The 17,697-nt window shown below is 41.5% G+C and overlaps 1 protein-coding gene across 1 annotated transcript in view; it reads left to right on the top strand.

Moving 5' to 3' along the window:
• The window catches only part of LOC104493944 (teneurin-1), a gene marked incomplete at its 3' end in the record, with an annotated part of 128,519 nt that overhangs the window by 54,594 nt on the left and 56,228 nt on the right, over positions 1-17,697 (top strand). Inside the window, exons 9-10 of the mRNA XM_010136714.1 lie at positions 4,011-4,196; positions 7,487-7,633. Coding sequence (XP_010135016.1) covers positions 4,011-4,196; positions 7,487-7,633 — 333 coding nt within the window. The remainder of the gene's footprint in view (positions 1-4,010; positions 4,197-7,486; positions 7,634-17,697) is intronic.

The following is a 17,697-nucleotide window of genomic DNA, read 5'->3' on the forward strand; positions in this document are numbered from 1 at the left end:
CAGCAGGACAGTCCCCGTTCAGGCTGTGATCTGCATCTCCTCCCTTGCCCTGTTTCTTCTTTGATCCCTCAGTGGGTTCGTTTAGCTCAGCAAGCTGACAGGTATTAACTCAGGAGAAGAAAGTGAATAATTATCTGCCAGTTTTGTGATCTGAATTAGCTCACCCCTGTCAGATGAGAAGCTCCTAGCAGAGACCACAGAGCCAGGAGGTGGAATGGAATAGCTGTTTCAGTCAGAGGAGACACCTTTGGCCCTCTCAACTGCTTCACCTACTCACAGCTCGAAGCCCTTGCCCTTTTGTGCTGGCCCTGTGGGAAGCACCCAATGCATTTTGGGGTGTTTCTGAGTCCTGGATGGGACTTCTGCTATGGAAGGAGGAAGATGCTCCCTTGAGCAGAACAGTTGCATGATGTCTGGCTTGCTGTCCGACTTCAGCGTTGTCTGAATTTTTACCACATCAGCTTTGTTTGAAGCTGTTTACCTATTTCAAGTTGTTGTGTTGTTCCCGTTGCATTTGGTCTGGCCGTTCACTGAGCATCTCATTTGGTCTAGTCTGCTGTGGACACTCGGTCTCTTGACACAAACACAGATGCTAATGTAGCTCTCTGGTGTGCTGATATTTCCCTACTTGTTTATCTACAGGAAGAAATAGTTTTGCATTTAAAAACAGGACAGCCTGAGCTGATAATGCTTTTTTTAATCTTAGTTGTTTGAGTTAGCTGTGGATGAAAAGCTGCAGGTACTAACAGCATTAGTAGGTGATGTTAGGCTTGATTTCTCTTGCTTTGCATGAGAAGTCTGGAGAGAATCTTGGATTTGCATGGCAGAAGAATCCATATCATCACAGTAAACAGCATTTCTGGAGCCTCCTATTGAATCACCAAAACAAATTTAAGTGTGAAGATTGGCCTCAGTGACCATAAAGTATGGGTGGGCAGGACAACTCGGGTAACTGGGGACAGTGTCTGGTCCAAACTGAGAAACTGGGTGTCTTTACAACCGGTGCTTACAAAAGTGGGTTTGACTTGAATCAAGGAAGATTTAGACTAAATATTTTGGTAGAAAAATGCACTACTGGAAGGAAAGGCAGGAGCCAGATAAGATCATTCCAGCATTCTTTTGCCGCAACAGGTTTGACACACTTTTCTTTTTTTTAAGACTTTTTACTCGCTGTATTCCAATAGGTGAAAAGCAAAGGAAACTTTGTTTGAGTATGATCTAATATGAGAAAATAGAAACTTAAAAAAGAGCCTTGTGAGTGAAGTCTGTATACTGGCTGGCTTAGAATACTTTCTGATGAGATAGGACATCTTGTACCTCCACTTCTCTAATCTGATTGAATATATGAGCTTAAATAGTGTTTAAACGTTTTATTCCTCATGGGAAAACAATGGAAAACTTTCAAACATTTTAAGATCCATTTTATTTGGGGGTTGTAAAACAGGGAGATGTGCAAGATCTCTGTCCCTCGGTAGGGACGTGCCTACATTGCTGTCGGCTCTGTGCTGTTACTTCTTCTGTTTGGAAGATGAGGTTGCATGATGAGACACCACCTGGCAGACAGATAGAGGTGAGGCAGGCGCATGGGCCGTGTATGGGAATGGTTCACGGTTTTCCACTGCTGGTTCTTTGAGAAGTGGTGGGAGCTGCTGACTCCACAGAAAGCTCTGTGCATCATTTTGGTTCCTCACTTCAGCCATTACAGCCCACGTTGCCATTCCTGTATATTGATGCCTACAATATTTTGGCATCAGCTCAACTAAGCCAGTCCCACAACTGCAGAAAACTATGTAGTAGACGCTCTGTCCAGAAGGGTAAAAAATAAAGTCTAAGTGTAAACTATAGAAGATTCCTTAAAAGCCTCTTAACTATCTTTGCCACTTACAGTAAAATACCAAAGGCAATATTGTAATGAACTAGAGGGAGATCGGGGAGATCAAAGGCGTCCCTCTAGCAGCCTAAATCCTTGAAGTAGCAGGTGATTTGTTAGATTTAATTCTCAGGAGTTAGCCCATGCCCCAGGCTATGAAGATAGGTTAAAATAATACCAGTGGTCCTTTGCCAGCCTGGCCTGAGGGTAATTCTTTTGTGATCCCAGATCTGGTGGGATCAGTTTACTTCCCGGTCATAGGAGCAAGTATGCGAGTGACTTCAGAACCAATGAAATACCAGAGCAAGTCCCCCCTGTAGTCCTCTGAGTCGTCTCCTAGGTTTCTAAGGAACAAACAAGCAACAAAAGAAAAAAGCCAAATTATTCGGCAAGGGGGAAGAAATCCTTCTGGGTACCTGCAGGCCAAGGCATGGAGCAGTAGATTCATACGTGATCAGCAGGCAGCAGTCAAGGCTTTTTTTTCTGAGGGATAGTGCCCCCGGCTTGATACAGATTTTCATCTGAGTACAGCAGAACGGTCTCTTCCCTTGTCTCATATATACTCTTTAGCAGGAATATCATCAGATAATTATGTTTATCTTGTACTCCAGTGCAACACAAGTGCCTGTCTGAATAGTAAAATTAATTATTTTTTATGTAGCTGGTTCTGACTTCCTCAGAACAGTACTTCACAGTCTCTTTTACTGAATTTTATCTCCAGTTCTTTACCACACCTTCTGCTTCTGAAGGTGATTTTGAGTTTGACCATGCTCTTCCAGGTCGTCACTCACCAGTTCTTTCGATAGCACTCTGTGCCATTGCCCTGGCTAGACCCTAATCTCGCGGCAGAGCGCAGCACACCTGCGATGTCACCGTGCGGTTCTGTCTCTGTGCTGTGCTTTCCTTTGTGTTAAAATGATTGGAATGGATAAGATTTCAATTAAACTTTAAAATCTTGGGTTGGTATGTACGGTGACAGCATTTGTCACTACAAATGCTTTCAAGAATGTTTATATACAATACTTCCAAGATATAAATTATCATTGTTTAAAATCTGTCAAGGGAAAAACCTTGCCACAACAAAATATGTAACGCTGACATTTGAAATCGGAGCAGACACGATTATTTGGCTTACACTTGTAGTGCTATCAGCTGCTTTCTGAGAAGAAGGAGGAGGAAACATTTCTGTGGCAGGTTAATTGCAGAATAACAAGCAAATTCTGTCTCTTGACACTAATTATTCTAAATAAATTCAAACTACATAGAACCTTTTTATAATGAAGCCATTCTTTTCACACAACAACTTTAGTCTAAGTGGAAGTAGAATTGCAATTGGCATATTGTGATGTATTGCAACAATTCAGGACTTTCATTCCACTTCACAATAAGCGGTGTTCTACAATGCCTAGGTAGAGAAATTGTTCGGAGTGCAATGAAGGAGGTTCTCCTGTCTTCCAGAAACAGCTTTTCTTGTTGCTTAGCAGTTGACTGGTGCAAGTCAGGTAGGAGAAAATGTTGTAATCCGTGAAAGCCATTTTAGAACTAAGCAGATCTGGGTGGCCTGTAAGTCGTGCGATATTGGGTGCTGCCTTCAGAGTGGGATGCTTGCTCTTCTTTCTCACTGTTACCTTTCTGGTGCCTCTTACTGTAACTGAATGCCATTTTGCCATCACTCCAAATGTCCTGATATCTCATGGGTTTTTACTTGTATGGACGTAACGTGCCATTTTATCCTTTAATTCAGCTCATGTGCAATATTTGAGTTTATAACAGAATGCAGAACGGAGCCAGGGGGACTTGGGAGCAGACATGGCATAGCGTTGTTAAAAGCCTCAGCTGAAATCAGTCAAAAGATACAGACTTTTTTGTGTCGTTGCTTGGTTTAGACCTGTTGTACTACCATATGCAAAGCCATTGTTTTTGCAGTCACCACACCAAACAAATAAATCGTCTTGCAAGTAACTGCTAAAGGAGGAGGCAGCCAGGTTGTGCAAGATCTGTACTGAGTGATGAAATCCTGTATTTGATCCAGTTGATGGGTGATACTAATATTGGAGTGATGAAATTTAGTGTCGGTGCAAAGTCTATTTGCAGTAGGAAATTGCTCTTTCACGTGATGCGTTTTTGTAATCCTGTGCAGAGCTCTGTACGCTGGACTGCGGCAGCCATGGTGTCTGTTCAAGAGGGATATGCCAGTGTGAAGAGGGTTGGGTGGGACCAACCTGTGAAGAACGTACCTGCCACTCTCACTGTGCTGAACACGGCCAGTGCAAGGACGGGAAGTGTGAGTGCAGCCCTGGATGGGAAGGGGACCACTGCACCATTGGTAAGGAGGTTTTGTACCTCGAAAAATACAATACATCAAATCTTAACCACTTACACAAAAATCTGCCAGAACCATCAGTCCAATTCAAGTTGTTGTGGAAATACAGAGACCCAGAACCGGGCGAGGTGTAAAAAGGTGCCTCTGCACTGCTGGGGCACCCGGCTTGTCCCACAGAATAGCAGCTCGGTGCCACACTCTGTTTAGAGGAAATAACATTGAGAATTACTTTTTTAAAAATACACTAAAGAAAGATATCTCAGTCCTAACTTATCTTTGGGTTGTGTTCATATGTCAACTTAAGTTGGGAAGGGAAAAAATGTTTAAGAAATAGAAGGTATGAGGGGATGAAGCTATTTTTCAGCTGAAGTAATTCTTGCATTAAATCTCTTGCCTTCATGTCTGAGGATTTACATATTTTACTTATCACTAGAGGTGTTTTTTCTGTAGCTGGCTTCTAACAATACTCCTAATAAGGCAGAGCTTTCAGATCTTTTTAGAAGTCATTACCTTACTATACAAATGTAATAGTAATATTTCTGATGAAATGCAACAGGTTTTTGCAAAGTCTAATAGTGTTTCTCCCTAGAATGTCCCAAAGCAAGATTATTCATAAAAATTTACATTGTTTTTAATAGCAGGTATTTAATTTTCAGAGGAAAGCAACGTAAGCTGTCGTGATTGCTGCTTGAAGAAAAGTAGAATGTTTTATCTTTATTATGATCATGTTAAGATAATTTATTCACTGACTCTGGAATTGACTGAATCAGATTTACTAAATCAAGAATTAGGTTTGTGAAGGAGGAACAGCCTCATTTTCTGAAGATTGTGTAGAGCAAATCCAGAAAAGGTCCAAGATAATTGAAAAGATCATTAGAGCTGCTCTTCCATTGTAGGCACTGCCAGGTATGGTCCAAGCTGTCCTCTGCACACTTGTCATCAAGTGGAGAGCAGTCACCTAGACAATGCGCTGTAGTCACAGGAGCAGGAGCAGGTCTGAGCGCAGTAAGAGGGAGACACTTGCTATCTAACCAACGGGTGACAAGCCATAAGCCAGTGGTGTCTGTATTTTCCTTTGGGTACAGAAATTCAATCCATCTCAGTTTTGTTCTTTTCTTTTTTAAGCTCACTACTTAGCTGCTGTTCGAGGTAAGTTTTTCATATCAGCATTGCAAAAGAATAATGAAAAGACACAGAAGTGTGGGGAATGGAGTGGTCTGTGTTACCTGTCGTGTTTGAGCTTCTGTACTGCTAAGCTGCTAGAATAAATAAAACATTTTTTTATGGAGATAGAGATATATGGAGGGAGAGGTACGCACACAGAAACAGAGAGATGAGGACTTGCTCAGAAAACTTAGTGTTGATCCTGTCTTCCACGAGAACAAATTCATTTTTTTTTATTTGCGCTTGAAATAAGTCTCTTTCAATAGAGAAGTACACTGTCCTAAAAGCTCTCGATGCTAGATGTGATCTAGTTCTCTTCCAATCATTTGATACAAGCGGTAAATTTGATGTTGTTCTGTGCCTGGTGCTGTTCGTTTGATTTCGGTGCCTTGCCGCAGGTCCTGCTTATTCACGTCAGCGCAAGAACCTTCCCCGAGTTTGACAGCAGCCCCTCTGTCCTGCTGTGCGGAGCAGTGATGCACGTTGCCCCTTGCATGAACGCCGCGAGCTGAAATACCAAACTAACCAATATTCCAGAAAGACCTGGGAGTTTATTTTCTATTTATTATTTTATTTCTTCAGAATTGGATTATAATAAAATCATGTAGGCATTCGTTTGATTACATTTATAGACTTAGAGGATAACCACACACAGCAGCAGGATATAATCATATATAAAAAAATAAATTAACTCAGTAGGGCGGTGAATTGAAGTGGAAAAACCTCCCCGTTACCCAGAACAGCTCTCACATCCTGCCCTTTCGCCCAGCTCCCCGAAAGAGGCAAATAATTGGCTTTTGTGGTGGTTGCCAACCTCATGCTATTTTAGATCAGCAACTTACAGAATTCCAGGGTGAGAAAATGGTGCCATCCATGTCCAGCTCTTCTGAGCAGGAGGGACAGACTCTCCAATCCCCCTGTTTGCAGATGTGATTGATAACTGTGCCCGGTGTGAGAAGGAAGGAGATGATGCGTCTAGCGTAAAGTTGCCAGGAAATGTGCTTCGTGCTAGGCTGTAAGTCACAACCTGGCAGACCAGTCGTGTAGATTCTCCAAATCTCTGGTTGGCTCCTCCGAAGTCCTTTTGGAGCATCCTGGGGCTCCCGAACACATATGCGGACTGAGGCTTCTTCTTTCTTCCTCAGAAAAAATCTCTCTGATAACACGTAAGTGTTGTTCACTATCAAGCACAGAAGGGCTGTCAGTTCCTGAATGTCCATGCTGGCACAAAGAAAGCAGCCCTCTTAGAACGGATGCCACTTGCGCTGTTCAGCTTATTGCTGAGCTTTATCCATTGTCCTTTGGCTCCATGCGTGACATGGTGAGGGTTTAACAAATGTCTGAGCTGGCACTGAACAACGCAAGCAGATGGACATGAGTGTACACATCCAAGAGACAATTCCTCTCTCACTCTTCATAGGCAAGAGATCTAGCTGGCAAGGTCCAAATTACTGTTGATTCAGAGCTTATGAGTCTATAATGCAGAGGATGCTCCGGTCATTGTTCCCGTTTTGATCTAGAATCAGAGTGTTTGTCATATTTGAATCAGCTCTAACGTGAAGGAAATGGAGCTGGACGTTGGTGGGAAACGCTCACTCATTTGCCTTCTGTGGAAACAGTTGTAGCATAAATCAAATTGGCTTTTCCTCAGTCAGCTGAGTATTATGAACAGAATAAAATGTCACCTCCACGCCCTGCAATGCATAGGATTACGTACACAAACGCCTGTTTGTCATTTAAACAGTATTTTCCATGTATATCTTTGATATAAATGTTGATTCTCTATTTACCTTCCTTTGTGATCTAGAACTTATTTTTCAGTAAGTAGAGAAAGAAATGGACACAGCAGATTGTAAATTATCTTCAAATAGTTTACTCACTTTTTTCTTACACAGAAAATTTTACACGTAAAAAAATCCTCATTCCTCACTGAACAATGACTTTTGGGCAAGTGAAAGCAGGGACCAGGATGGGGTTTTTTTCCATGTTTGGCCAAAAATATAAAGTGCTTGCAAGGGTGCTGCGTTGATTTGAAGGCAGCAAATTTTATATGAAAGAATAATTGTAACTATAAAAGAAGAGAAGAAAACTCCTCCATGAAGGCTTCCTTTTTACATCTTCTCTTCTAGATGGCTGCCCAGGCCTCTGTTACGGCAACGGGAGGTGCACTCTGGATCAGAATGGATGGCACTGTGTTTGTCAAGTGGGCTGGAGTGGCTCAGGATGTAACGTTGTCATGGAAATGGTGTGTGGAGATAACCTGGACAATGATGGAGGTATGATACATAATTCATGTCTCTGTTTATTTGTCACATCCTTGACTGTCATTTGAATCTATGCTTTCGGTGTGTATTTTCCTTTTTATCACAGAATGTCAACGTTTGTCGGTTTGCTCAAGGCAGTTGTTCCATGGAAAAGACCCTTGTGCTAGAAGTTATTCAAGGCAGAAATTATATACGTGTCGTACTTACCATCCCAATACTTGATGCTGTTCCTTAAAAAAAGCCAATCGACCAAACAAAAAAACCCAAAAATATTTAACAAAAGTAATTTCTTCTATCATCTCCTTTCCACTCTACCTCATGACTCTGTCATTTACTTCAGAAAAGACGTCCAATGGATACCCAAGTGAAAAAACCTCTGTGCCTGTCAAAATGTATCCGAGTTTGTTCTTATCTTAATATTGAATGAATACATTTGCAAGCATAAAGCATACATTTAGAGATGCTTTTTTAATGTTAATCTCTTCCTTAATGTTTCCGCTGAGACACAGCACAGTTCTTGCAATTATCTGGACCTACATTGGAACGATCGTTAAGTAAGCTAGTGCAGAAAGTCTGCAGAAGTGATTTTTGAAAGTACTGTAAACAGAGCTCTGTACTACAACCAACTTTTTTCTGCCAGTTGAACCAGGGCATTTGGCACTAGGTGCTCCCTACCTCAGACCTTTGCAGTCACGATTCATTCTAAGGTTGTAGAAGTTTTAGGCTGGCTAAAGGTTGCTTCCATAAGTAAGTCTCTGCCTCCTTTCCAGTAGTTCATTCAACACGAATGAATTTTCAACACGAGTGCATTTTTCTTTTTCAGGAAAAACATCCAGACTCTAATTTAAACTTACCAGTAGGAGAAAAGCCACATTATTCCTCACTGATTGTTGTCATAGTTAATTATTTTTCCAATCTTGTTTAGGAATACTCATTTGCTGGACAGTGGGGAAGGACTATTTCTTTCCTCTCCTTTAATTCCTGCCATCCTTTCCAGTGTGCTTGCCCCAGTACTCGGAGCTGTGCAGCTCTTGTGTCCAGACTGTGCAAACATCTGCCCCAAGCACAGTTACATCTTTTTTCCTTAGATTGTACACTGAGACGTATTGAAATATATATTATCTTGTTGTGTCACACTTACAGACCATCTCAGTGTCTTGGGTGAGATCTCATACCCCACAGCAGTAGTGTCAAACCTTAGTAAAATGGTTGTCTCTTTTATTCTAGGTCATTGATAAATTAAGCTTGATTTAGGGCCAAGAACTGAGGTCACTGTGGGACCTCAACAGAAACATTCTGACTCAGTCGTGTTTCCTCATTTACAGATATATTTTGAGACCTTCTGATTTTGTATCCTGTGGGCTCTTAAGACCATGTTGTTGTTTGGCAGAAGCTTCCTCATTTCTGAACCCCATTCAAAATCACCTTATTCCTCTCTTATTCTTCCTCTTCCACCTTATTTCCAAGACAGCTAACAACCACCTCTCAGCTCTTCTACGCTGGTGTGTATCCCTTTCACACAAGGTCCCACAGCTGGCATCGCTGCCCCCCACGTGCTCTCCCATCTGTCTGGTGCTCTCCCCTGCTGTCCAAGCCACTGACTCACTCACCCGCACTCTTAAATCTGTCCACAAAAACCCTGTTTAGCCTGTAATGTATGTAAAGCATTTTCTGATACACTCTATGCACTGGCTCTGTGTAAAATGCCCTGTACTGTGATTTTGGGTGCTTGGTATTCTGCAATAACAGTGAGTTATTGAAAGAGTTGGCAGTTTTAACTCTAAATCTCCTTGAATTTGTCAGTTTAAGGCAGACACTTAACATCATTTCACTGCAGGTTTTAAAAGTAATTTTCTTTTCCCTTTTTAATGGCAACATAAAATGGACTAGGACAGCTCTGTTGACATTACAATTAGAGATAAGTGCAGAGAGAAATACTTAATTAATCTGACTGCTACAGATGGGCTAAATGTAATAAAGTTCCTTCACAATCAGTTTTATATAAGAAATGAAAATTGTATCTACATATTAAAACTACTGCTCTTTGTACATGAAGTCCATAGGACCTGATTTGGCATAATCATAAATTAGAAAAATTCCCCTAAAGTCATTGGAGTTATACCAGCGTTACACTAATCTGAAATGAGAAGGTGATTCCTGGTGTTTCAGGGTTTATGTACATACACAACACTAAAAGCAGAAATTAGGAAGGAGACATGACATTGCCTGTTAAGTCCTGTTGTGTTTAAATCAAACATTTCTATCTCAGTCCATAGGAAGTGTTTTGTACTTCAAGTTCATTAGGAGGAAGTCACAACCAAAGAACAAAGTTGTAGTAAAATTGAACAATTATTATTGCAAACAAACTCTAACTTCAGGAGTTAGGCAGAGTGATAACTTGGTGTAGTTTCCAGCTGATTTGTTATGTGGTACTTTCAGAGACTGAAAAACTGATTATTTTGCGATATTCAAATATATGATAGAAAAAATATGTTAGAAAATGAAGTATTTTATTGTTTCCAACTGTAGGGATTAAATTGTGGGGTTTTTTGGCATGAGGGAGTGTTAGTCTTATCGTTTTGTCTGTAGTAACAGCACAAAAGCTTGGGGAAAGAGGGACTCTCGAATTCGTTTATTAAGGACTTGTGCGTTAGTACAAAGGTAAATTCACAAGCGTATTCACAGGAATCCCTGGCGCTGCCGACACTGAAGGACCCAGTTCCCCACCAGGACAGTTATCCATGGCGTAAGGTTAAACACAGGCAGAAATTTTTTCCTGAGCACTCCTGAGGGAGTGCTATTTCTTTTAGAGACCCTTAGTATATGCTGTCCTGGTACCCTGGACATCCCATAACTGCTGTTCCCATTCCACCCTGTAACTCTCTGTTTGCTTTGTCCTGCTGCCAGACTTCGCGACATGGTTACCTGTTCAAATGTCACTCTAACCACCACTGAAAAGGGCTGAGCATTATAACAGAAGCACGACGGCGTGGTTTGCACGTGCTCTTGTGGAGTGCATTCTGCAGGCTGTTAGCGCTGTGATGTCCCTTCAGTAATGCCAAGAAGTCAAGCAGATGTCCTTTACACCGGGGCCTTTCCCTTGCTGTGACTTCCCTCAGCATCACATTATTCCCCATTTCTTATGCTCCTTCTTTCATTGTCGTGACCGACATGATTTCATTTTCAGTTTGTAAGATCCAGCTCATCTGAGCAGGTAATTTTCTCTTGTCCTGCCATTACTTCAACTCCTGTGGAAGCCTCAGTAGCTCCAGGAGATTGCTTGAAAGCTCTGCTGAGTTCCACGCAGGCAAGTGCCTGTGCCCAAGGCAGAGCACACTGCTGCAGCACTGCGATGTTCAGGAGCTTGGCACCAGCTCACGGGTCACCCCCCTCCTGCTCTGCCAAGCCACGATTCACCTGCTGTTCTGACATATATTTACACTGCTGCTGCACATGCAGGTCTTTGTCTTAGCGGAAAGTCGCAGCCTGTCACGTTAATTTGTGTGATCCGGATCTCTCCTTTAAATTTGCCTGGATCTCTTTCCATCGCTCTCTTTTTCTTTCATGCATCAATCTTGACTGTTTGTTTTTAAGGAAAATACTATTTACTACAAGCTTTGAATTCTCTTCCAAACATCCCTTCAGTCACTTCAGACAGTTGTTGTAGCTTTCTCCAAGCTTCTCCAAGCACAAGAAAATATATGACTCAGCATAGCCTTGGGTTGATAACCAGTGCTGCTAAAATATTGATGTATTTCTGACCCATCCATTGGCATTTTAATAACCTATCCATCACAGAGATATCGAGTCCATATATAAGTAATATGCTATTATTACACAGTATAAATAACACTGATGGGAATGGTTTTCATTGTTGCTGAGCAGCGAAGGCTCCCTGGGGATGCTTAGAGTTTCTGAAAATCATTCCCTGATATATTTGTGTTCCCCTGTGTGTAGAAGGCCAATCACCACCAGAACACCCTGGGTAAAACACGATGCAGCCTTTCCACAGGCACACTGGTGCATTTCCAAAGACCTTATGCAAAACCCTGTGTCCCCAGTTAACAGCCTCACTGCTGCGCACCGTGTGTTACGGCTAAAATCTGAGAAGCAGTCTGGATTAACCCATACGAATAAGCACTTGAGACTTAGGTTACTGCAGCTTGGTCTCTTCTGAAGTTACTCTGTGATTCAGTTTGCTTACATTCCCAGCAGCCCTAATTGGACTGAGCTGAGGCTGTGGTGAAACAAGTCGGCACAGACATTGTTTAATGCTTATTTGAGATCTCTAAAAGAAAGCAAGCGCATGTAAGATGAAGGCTATTGTGGATTTTTTTTTTTTTTTCACAAACAACTATAGTATTGAACAGCTAATCATGTGAGTATACCAAAAAGCTCAAATCCGTTGAGAGTCAAGTGTTGAGGATTTTTGTGAAATCCACTGTATATGGAGTTCAGAGAACAAAATCTCCTTATTGCAAGAAGAAACGTAAAGCCAATTTTTTATTTTCTGTGCAAATGTTCTGGGCGTGATTCTCACAGCTCCATCACTGGCTCATGCTCACTGGGATCAGTGCAGAGGGAGCGGGAGAGCACTTCCACACGCACCTGTGGGTTGCTCTGCAGCACTGGAAAGGAAGGTCATTGGTGTTCCTACTAAGTATGGCATATAGCTTAGAGATGGGTTTGCTTTTCAGGTGACAGAGCAAGTACTTTTATTGCTCTGTGTGTTTGTGAGTGTGCCTGCCTATGGGTACAGGCATGAACCACATAAGCACATGTGCCACTTCTTGTAGTATTCTGGGTTTGGCGTTAACCATGCAACTTCAAACCTGTTGTAGTTAACGTTAGTAGTGTCTTCTCCGTGTGTGACCAAAGCTCGAAGGGGTGAGAACTCTGCACTTTCAATGAACTTTAAAGCAGAAGAATAGTGATTTTAAGGATTATTGCTAACTGGTTAGCTTTTGCTCTGCAGAACCTAATGGTAGTGGATGGTTTATTAAAATAACTAACCCAGTAACGTGGGAGGTAGAGTCTAATTGAATTTGTCATTTTCACAGCCAGTTAATAAAGCATCTCAGTGGTTTAATAGAAAAGAAGCCGCTGTGAAAGTTACTGCATGCTGCCCTGGTGAGCTGGGGAAGCCACCGCTGCCAAAATTAGAACCACTTCGTTCTTTGCTTCCCTTACCAGTGACCCCACCCAGTGCCTCTTTAATGTCCTCGGGCTTTCCACTACCTAGACAATTTGTACTCGCTGTGAACACGGATCCGTTTTCAGCAATGAGTTACTGTGATATTCCCATATTTGCAGTCACGAATTCAAGTAATACAAGGGTAGATGAGAAGACTAGAAAAGCTGGAATTTGGAAAGTAGATGGCACAGAGCAGGTTTATCAGGCCCAAAATACGTGACTTGTCCCATGTTTTTGCTATTTAGCTTATAGCTGACAAAATGCCTTTTTCTTTTCCAACTGTTATTTTATTTCATTGAGGATTTAATATAGATATTATGCAGCATATGGAAAGCTAAAATACAAAACACATGAAATACAAACACCGTACAGCATTCGCCCAAACATGGCAAGTACAGAGGTATATTGCTGGAAAGTAACCAACAGAGAGGTGGGTCCAGAGCTCCACTGCCGATTTGTCTGGCTGCTGAAGGTGATCATCCATGTCGAGGAGCGATTGCTGCATAATGTGTACATTAGAGAATGTGCTATACCTAGCACAAAGGGAGGAGCCTTCCACGACCGCAGCAGAACTATAGCTGAGGAGGTAACTTCGTCACCCTCGTGGCAGTCTTTGCATCAAAATAAGTAAGAAAAAATAGATATATGAATTAATAAGCAAGAAAATACATTTTGTTTGGTGGAAAGCATTGTGTGATTCCATTGGCACGAATGCCTGACACAATAAATATTAATATCATTCCTTATAGAAGGTTCCTGAAAGGATCCCTTCCCCAGCAAGAAAATGGGAAAATCTTGTCCTAACTCTGTGGGCTACAGCAGTGCAGAGAGGAGCGGTGTGACTGAAAACAGAGCAACTTGTTTTGGCATGCTCTGCCTTTTCTTGGAGGCCATTTAAATTATTTAAGAGTGCTATGAAGTGCTTTTTGTCCTCAAGTCACTCTTTGTGAATTCTATTTTAGCAGTAATACTATAAATACTTTAATTGTCTAATTTACTTAGAAAAATAAAGATCCCGGTTCATCATCATCCCTTGCATACAAAATAAGATATCTGGAAGATGTGAAACCGTAATCTTAGACTCACCGAAATTTGAATCACTTTATTATATAATCTGTGGTGCACTGTAAAGGTGCCTGACTGCCTTTTATATAAAATAAAAAATGCTAATAGCGTTTTTTAGCTAAAATAATTTACACCTCGGTGATACGTTGTAGTCTGCCCCTATGCTGTGATGCACTTTGGGGTACTGGTGGTAAAAACCGCAGTGTGCAGCTTTCCCTGCTGTAGGAGTTACAGTTTTTTCTCTGTGTAGTAGTTTGCTCATACTCCTCAGTGTTGTCTCCTGAGATCTAGAAGAAACCCTGCTGTTCTCTTAACATGGCGAGTTTTTTAATAGTTGGTTGCCGATATGAAAACTTAAGTAAATAATGTGACCATTGGCTGAGTTTGTAGGATTTCGAAGTGAAGAAGTTTGGTGATGTATTTTATAAACAAGATGTATTTGTGTTTTAATGGGTTATTCTCCTAAATTTAAAACCTCATTTCAAATGGGATTGGCTTGTTCAGAACATCATCCTCACATGCGCTTACTAATATGATTTGCATGATGTACTGTCTCCATATGTAACTCGGGATTCTCTACCAGTTCGTTTGACCTGGTCCATTATAATGGTTATTGAACTGAACCACGGTAGTTTCTTTTCGGGTTTTACTTTGGTACGTTTTAATTCTTTTCAATGGTCTAAGTTAAAACTGGTCTTAAATGAGCCTAAAGTGAAACAAATGTTTTATTTTGGCTTAAGAGTTTCCTACTTGCCCTGAAGTAAGTGTTTGATCCTTTTTCTTCAGCACAAAGTGTGAAAAATATTTTTCAGTTTTATCCAACTTGATTGTTTTTCTAATTTTTGTTTGATTGGAAAAAAGCTTAAAGTTGTATTATTCAGCCACTTCTAGTTAATTATTTTTAAATACATACACCCACCAGCCTGAGCCAAGCGTGGTGGTAAGAGCCTGGTGCACGGAAAGTTAACTTTTCTGTCTGGGTTACCAATTTCTTCCTCCGATGAGGAAGCCTTTGCTCCCAAGGCCCTCAGCTGTTCCTGGTGATTCCAGCGTTTGGTACATGGCTGGTGCCAGTCTCCCAAGGGTTACTCAGATGTGCTTCTGGGCCTTCACCCACCTTTTGTAGCCTGGCGAGGCAAATGAAACGAGGTCCAAGAACTCCATGAGCAGAACCTGGAATGGTTTCTAAGATAGTCATGTTGCTGACAAAAAAACTGCAAAGAGAAGATGAAAATGAGTCTGTCTGGAAGATGGAAAACTGCTTTCCCTTCGTTTCTTTTTGTGTACAGCGTGACTGCACGGTGTTTGTTGTTCAGGCAGGTAAGCTGTAGACTGAAGCAGAGAAGAATGAGGACTCTATCAGAGAAAGCCAAGTATTTAATTGTTATTTTTATAGCTATTTCTTGTCTAAGCAAATCTTCATATGCTAATATTTCTGTGACTTTTCCCTTTTCTTACATAAATGAGAGAATCAGGTCAGCTCAGTTCCCACATCTAATAGCTTGTTGACAAGGAAAAAATTAATCAGCATTGCTACTGCGGAATAAATTACTCCAAAATAGCTTCCCCATGGATACTGTAACTCTGCAATAAGCATGCCTTTTTTTCTGCTTAGTGCTTATTCTGCCAGACCAATGTTTGTCAAGTTTCCCAGGTAGACAGCAGTCAGCTTGTAGAAATTAGTACCTTCCAGAAAGTACCTTGACTCCTTGAACAAGACTTGTCACTGCTGTAACAGTTCCAGTACCAGAGACCAGCCCTGAAAGGCTACACCTACCCACATCAGAGCCCTCTGCAGGGATCTTCACCAGCAGAAAGCAAAAGCAAGAGATTTCGATGCCTTTATCAGCTCTTCAAGTCTAGTAGAATCTTTCTTATTTGCAGTCTTGGAGAATCCGTTAGTAATTTCATGCTTTTCAGTTCACTTATTAACAATACAGAGTGATTCATTCCTTGGACAAAAAGGAGGAAACAGTAAGAGAAGGTATTTCTTCCTTGCAGTTCCAAGCCTGGTTTCCTGAGGTTTCATCAGGTTCCAACCCAAAAAGCCCATTTGTTTTGTCATCAGAACACAGTGAATATCCCTCTGGTTTGTATCGCGAACTCCTCCATCCGCTTCCCACGTGGTTTTGTTTAGACTGGAGGCCACTTCTCTCCTTCAGCTTACTGATTTCCTAGCAGATTTCAATAGCTTTCTAGCTTTTCCTGAATATAAAGTGACTGCTACACTCAAAGTCAATAAACTCAATGTTGCCCTGTGAAGTTCTTCTCCCACCACTGGCAAAGGCCTGTTGTCTCCAGGATTGGGGGAATGTGGGGAGAACTTGAAGCATGCACTGACCTGTAGCTATGCCAGCTTTGCTGGATCTGAGTGTCTCAGATTACTGTTGCTAGCTATCTACAGTTGCCCTTGGCTCATTATCACAAAAACTAGCCTGCTCTATCTGATTTCCCAGCTGCAGTAGGATAGATTTGTTGGTATTTTTTGCTTAGCCAAGCAATTACATTGCTCAAGGTCAGGCAAGGATTTTCAGATCCCAGGAAAGCCCATTTCATTACACTTGTTTGTTCTGTAGAAGGGCTTTTGCTTTCTTTTCAAAGGGAATATTTAATGCTGTTGTTTACTGAGCATTCACACAGTGCAGTCTGCTCTGTGGAGAAAAGAGAGCAGAGCTGGCCGAGGGTTGGGCTTGCACCCATTAAAGTCAATGACAAAACTACAGCAACTTCCCGGATGTGTGGTTTGCCCTGAGGAGGTACGGTTTTATCGGCACCAAAGTGTTGGTATGAACAAAGCATGAGAAGTCGAAGCATGTAGTGAAAATATCTGACAGTTTGTTGGGAAAAACGTAGTGAGATGATCATCTGCGATACGATAGTGGTGTGACTCCACATTTATTCAGACCTTGTTACAAATACGAAGGGATGACTTTGCTGAAGGGTGCAACGCCTTAATCTCGCTTTGTATGCGTTAGTGTGCTTGTCATTCCAAGCAAGTTGGCAGCTAAGTCATAAAATGGATGTTTAAGATAGTTGGATAGTTTTACCATACCTTATTAAATCTCCTTCTGGTTGAGTATGTAATTTAGGCAATTTGGATGTCTAAGATGCTAATAGAAGCAATTATATGCCAGCAGCCCAATTTTGTTTTATTTAGGTGCTTACTTCAATGCTTCACTTTTCATCATAAATTTTGGACATTTCAGTAAATGAATTTCACCCACAAATGTTGTTGCAAGTTTGTCCCTGAAGAAATGTGGTTTTCTACAAAAATCTATTTCGCTTTTTTTTCATACTTGAAAATGGAGGAAGGAGAATTAGGTTTATTTTCACTTTCCAAATTTACTTTCCTGGTGCAAACATCCGTGGAGAAGACTGTATCTGTCAGGTCACTGCAATAGAGCTGCATCAAGGTTTGAATTTATGTCTCGCCGACAATAAAAGGAGCGTAGTCATGATTCTGCCCTTTTTGGATCATTCAAGTATTGGAGCCAAGTAAATGAAAAACATCCTAAAGCACTAACAAACGCATTGTAGGGCTTCAAACAGAAGTCAGGCAACTGTAACAAGGATCCTTTTTACTGCTGAAGTAGGGATGCTTACAAGAGTTAGAGAACATTTCAGACTTCATTATTGCAGACTAGCTGGCAAGTGTATATTGACAGATATACGGGTGTGAAAAGACAGTAGTGACAACAGAGGACGCTTGGAGATGTCAGCTGCACGGTGTGGATCATGCACCCGCTGGACTACCAAGTGTTGGGTAGTGATTTCCTTCTGCCTGCTCTGCAGTGAAGACAGAGCAGTCCCGCTCTTC

Source organism: Buceros rhinoceros, unplaced genomic scaffold, assembly GCF_000710305.1.
Source record: "Buceros rhinoceros silvestris isolate BGI_N320 unplaced genomic scaffold, ASM71030v1 scaffold8745, whole genome shotgun sequence".
In the NCBI taxonomy this organism is placed as follows: domain Eukaryota; kingdom Metazoa; phylum Chordata; class Aves; order Bucerotiformes; family Bucerotidae; genus Buceros; species Buceros rhinoceros.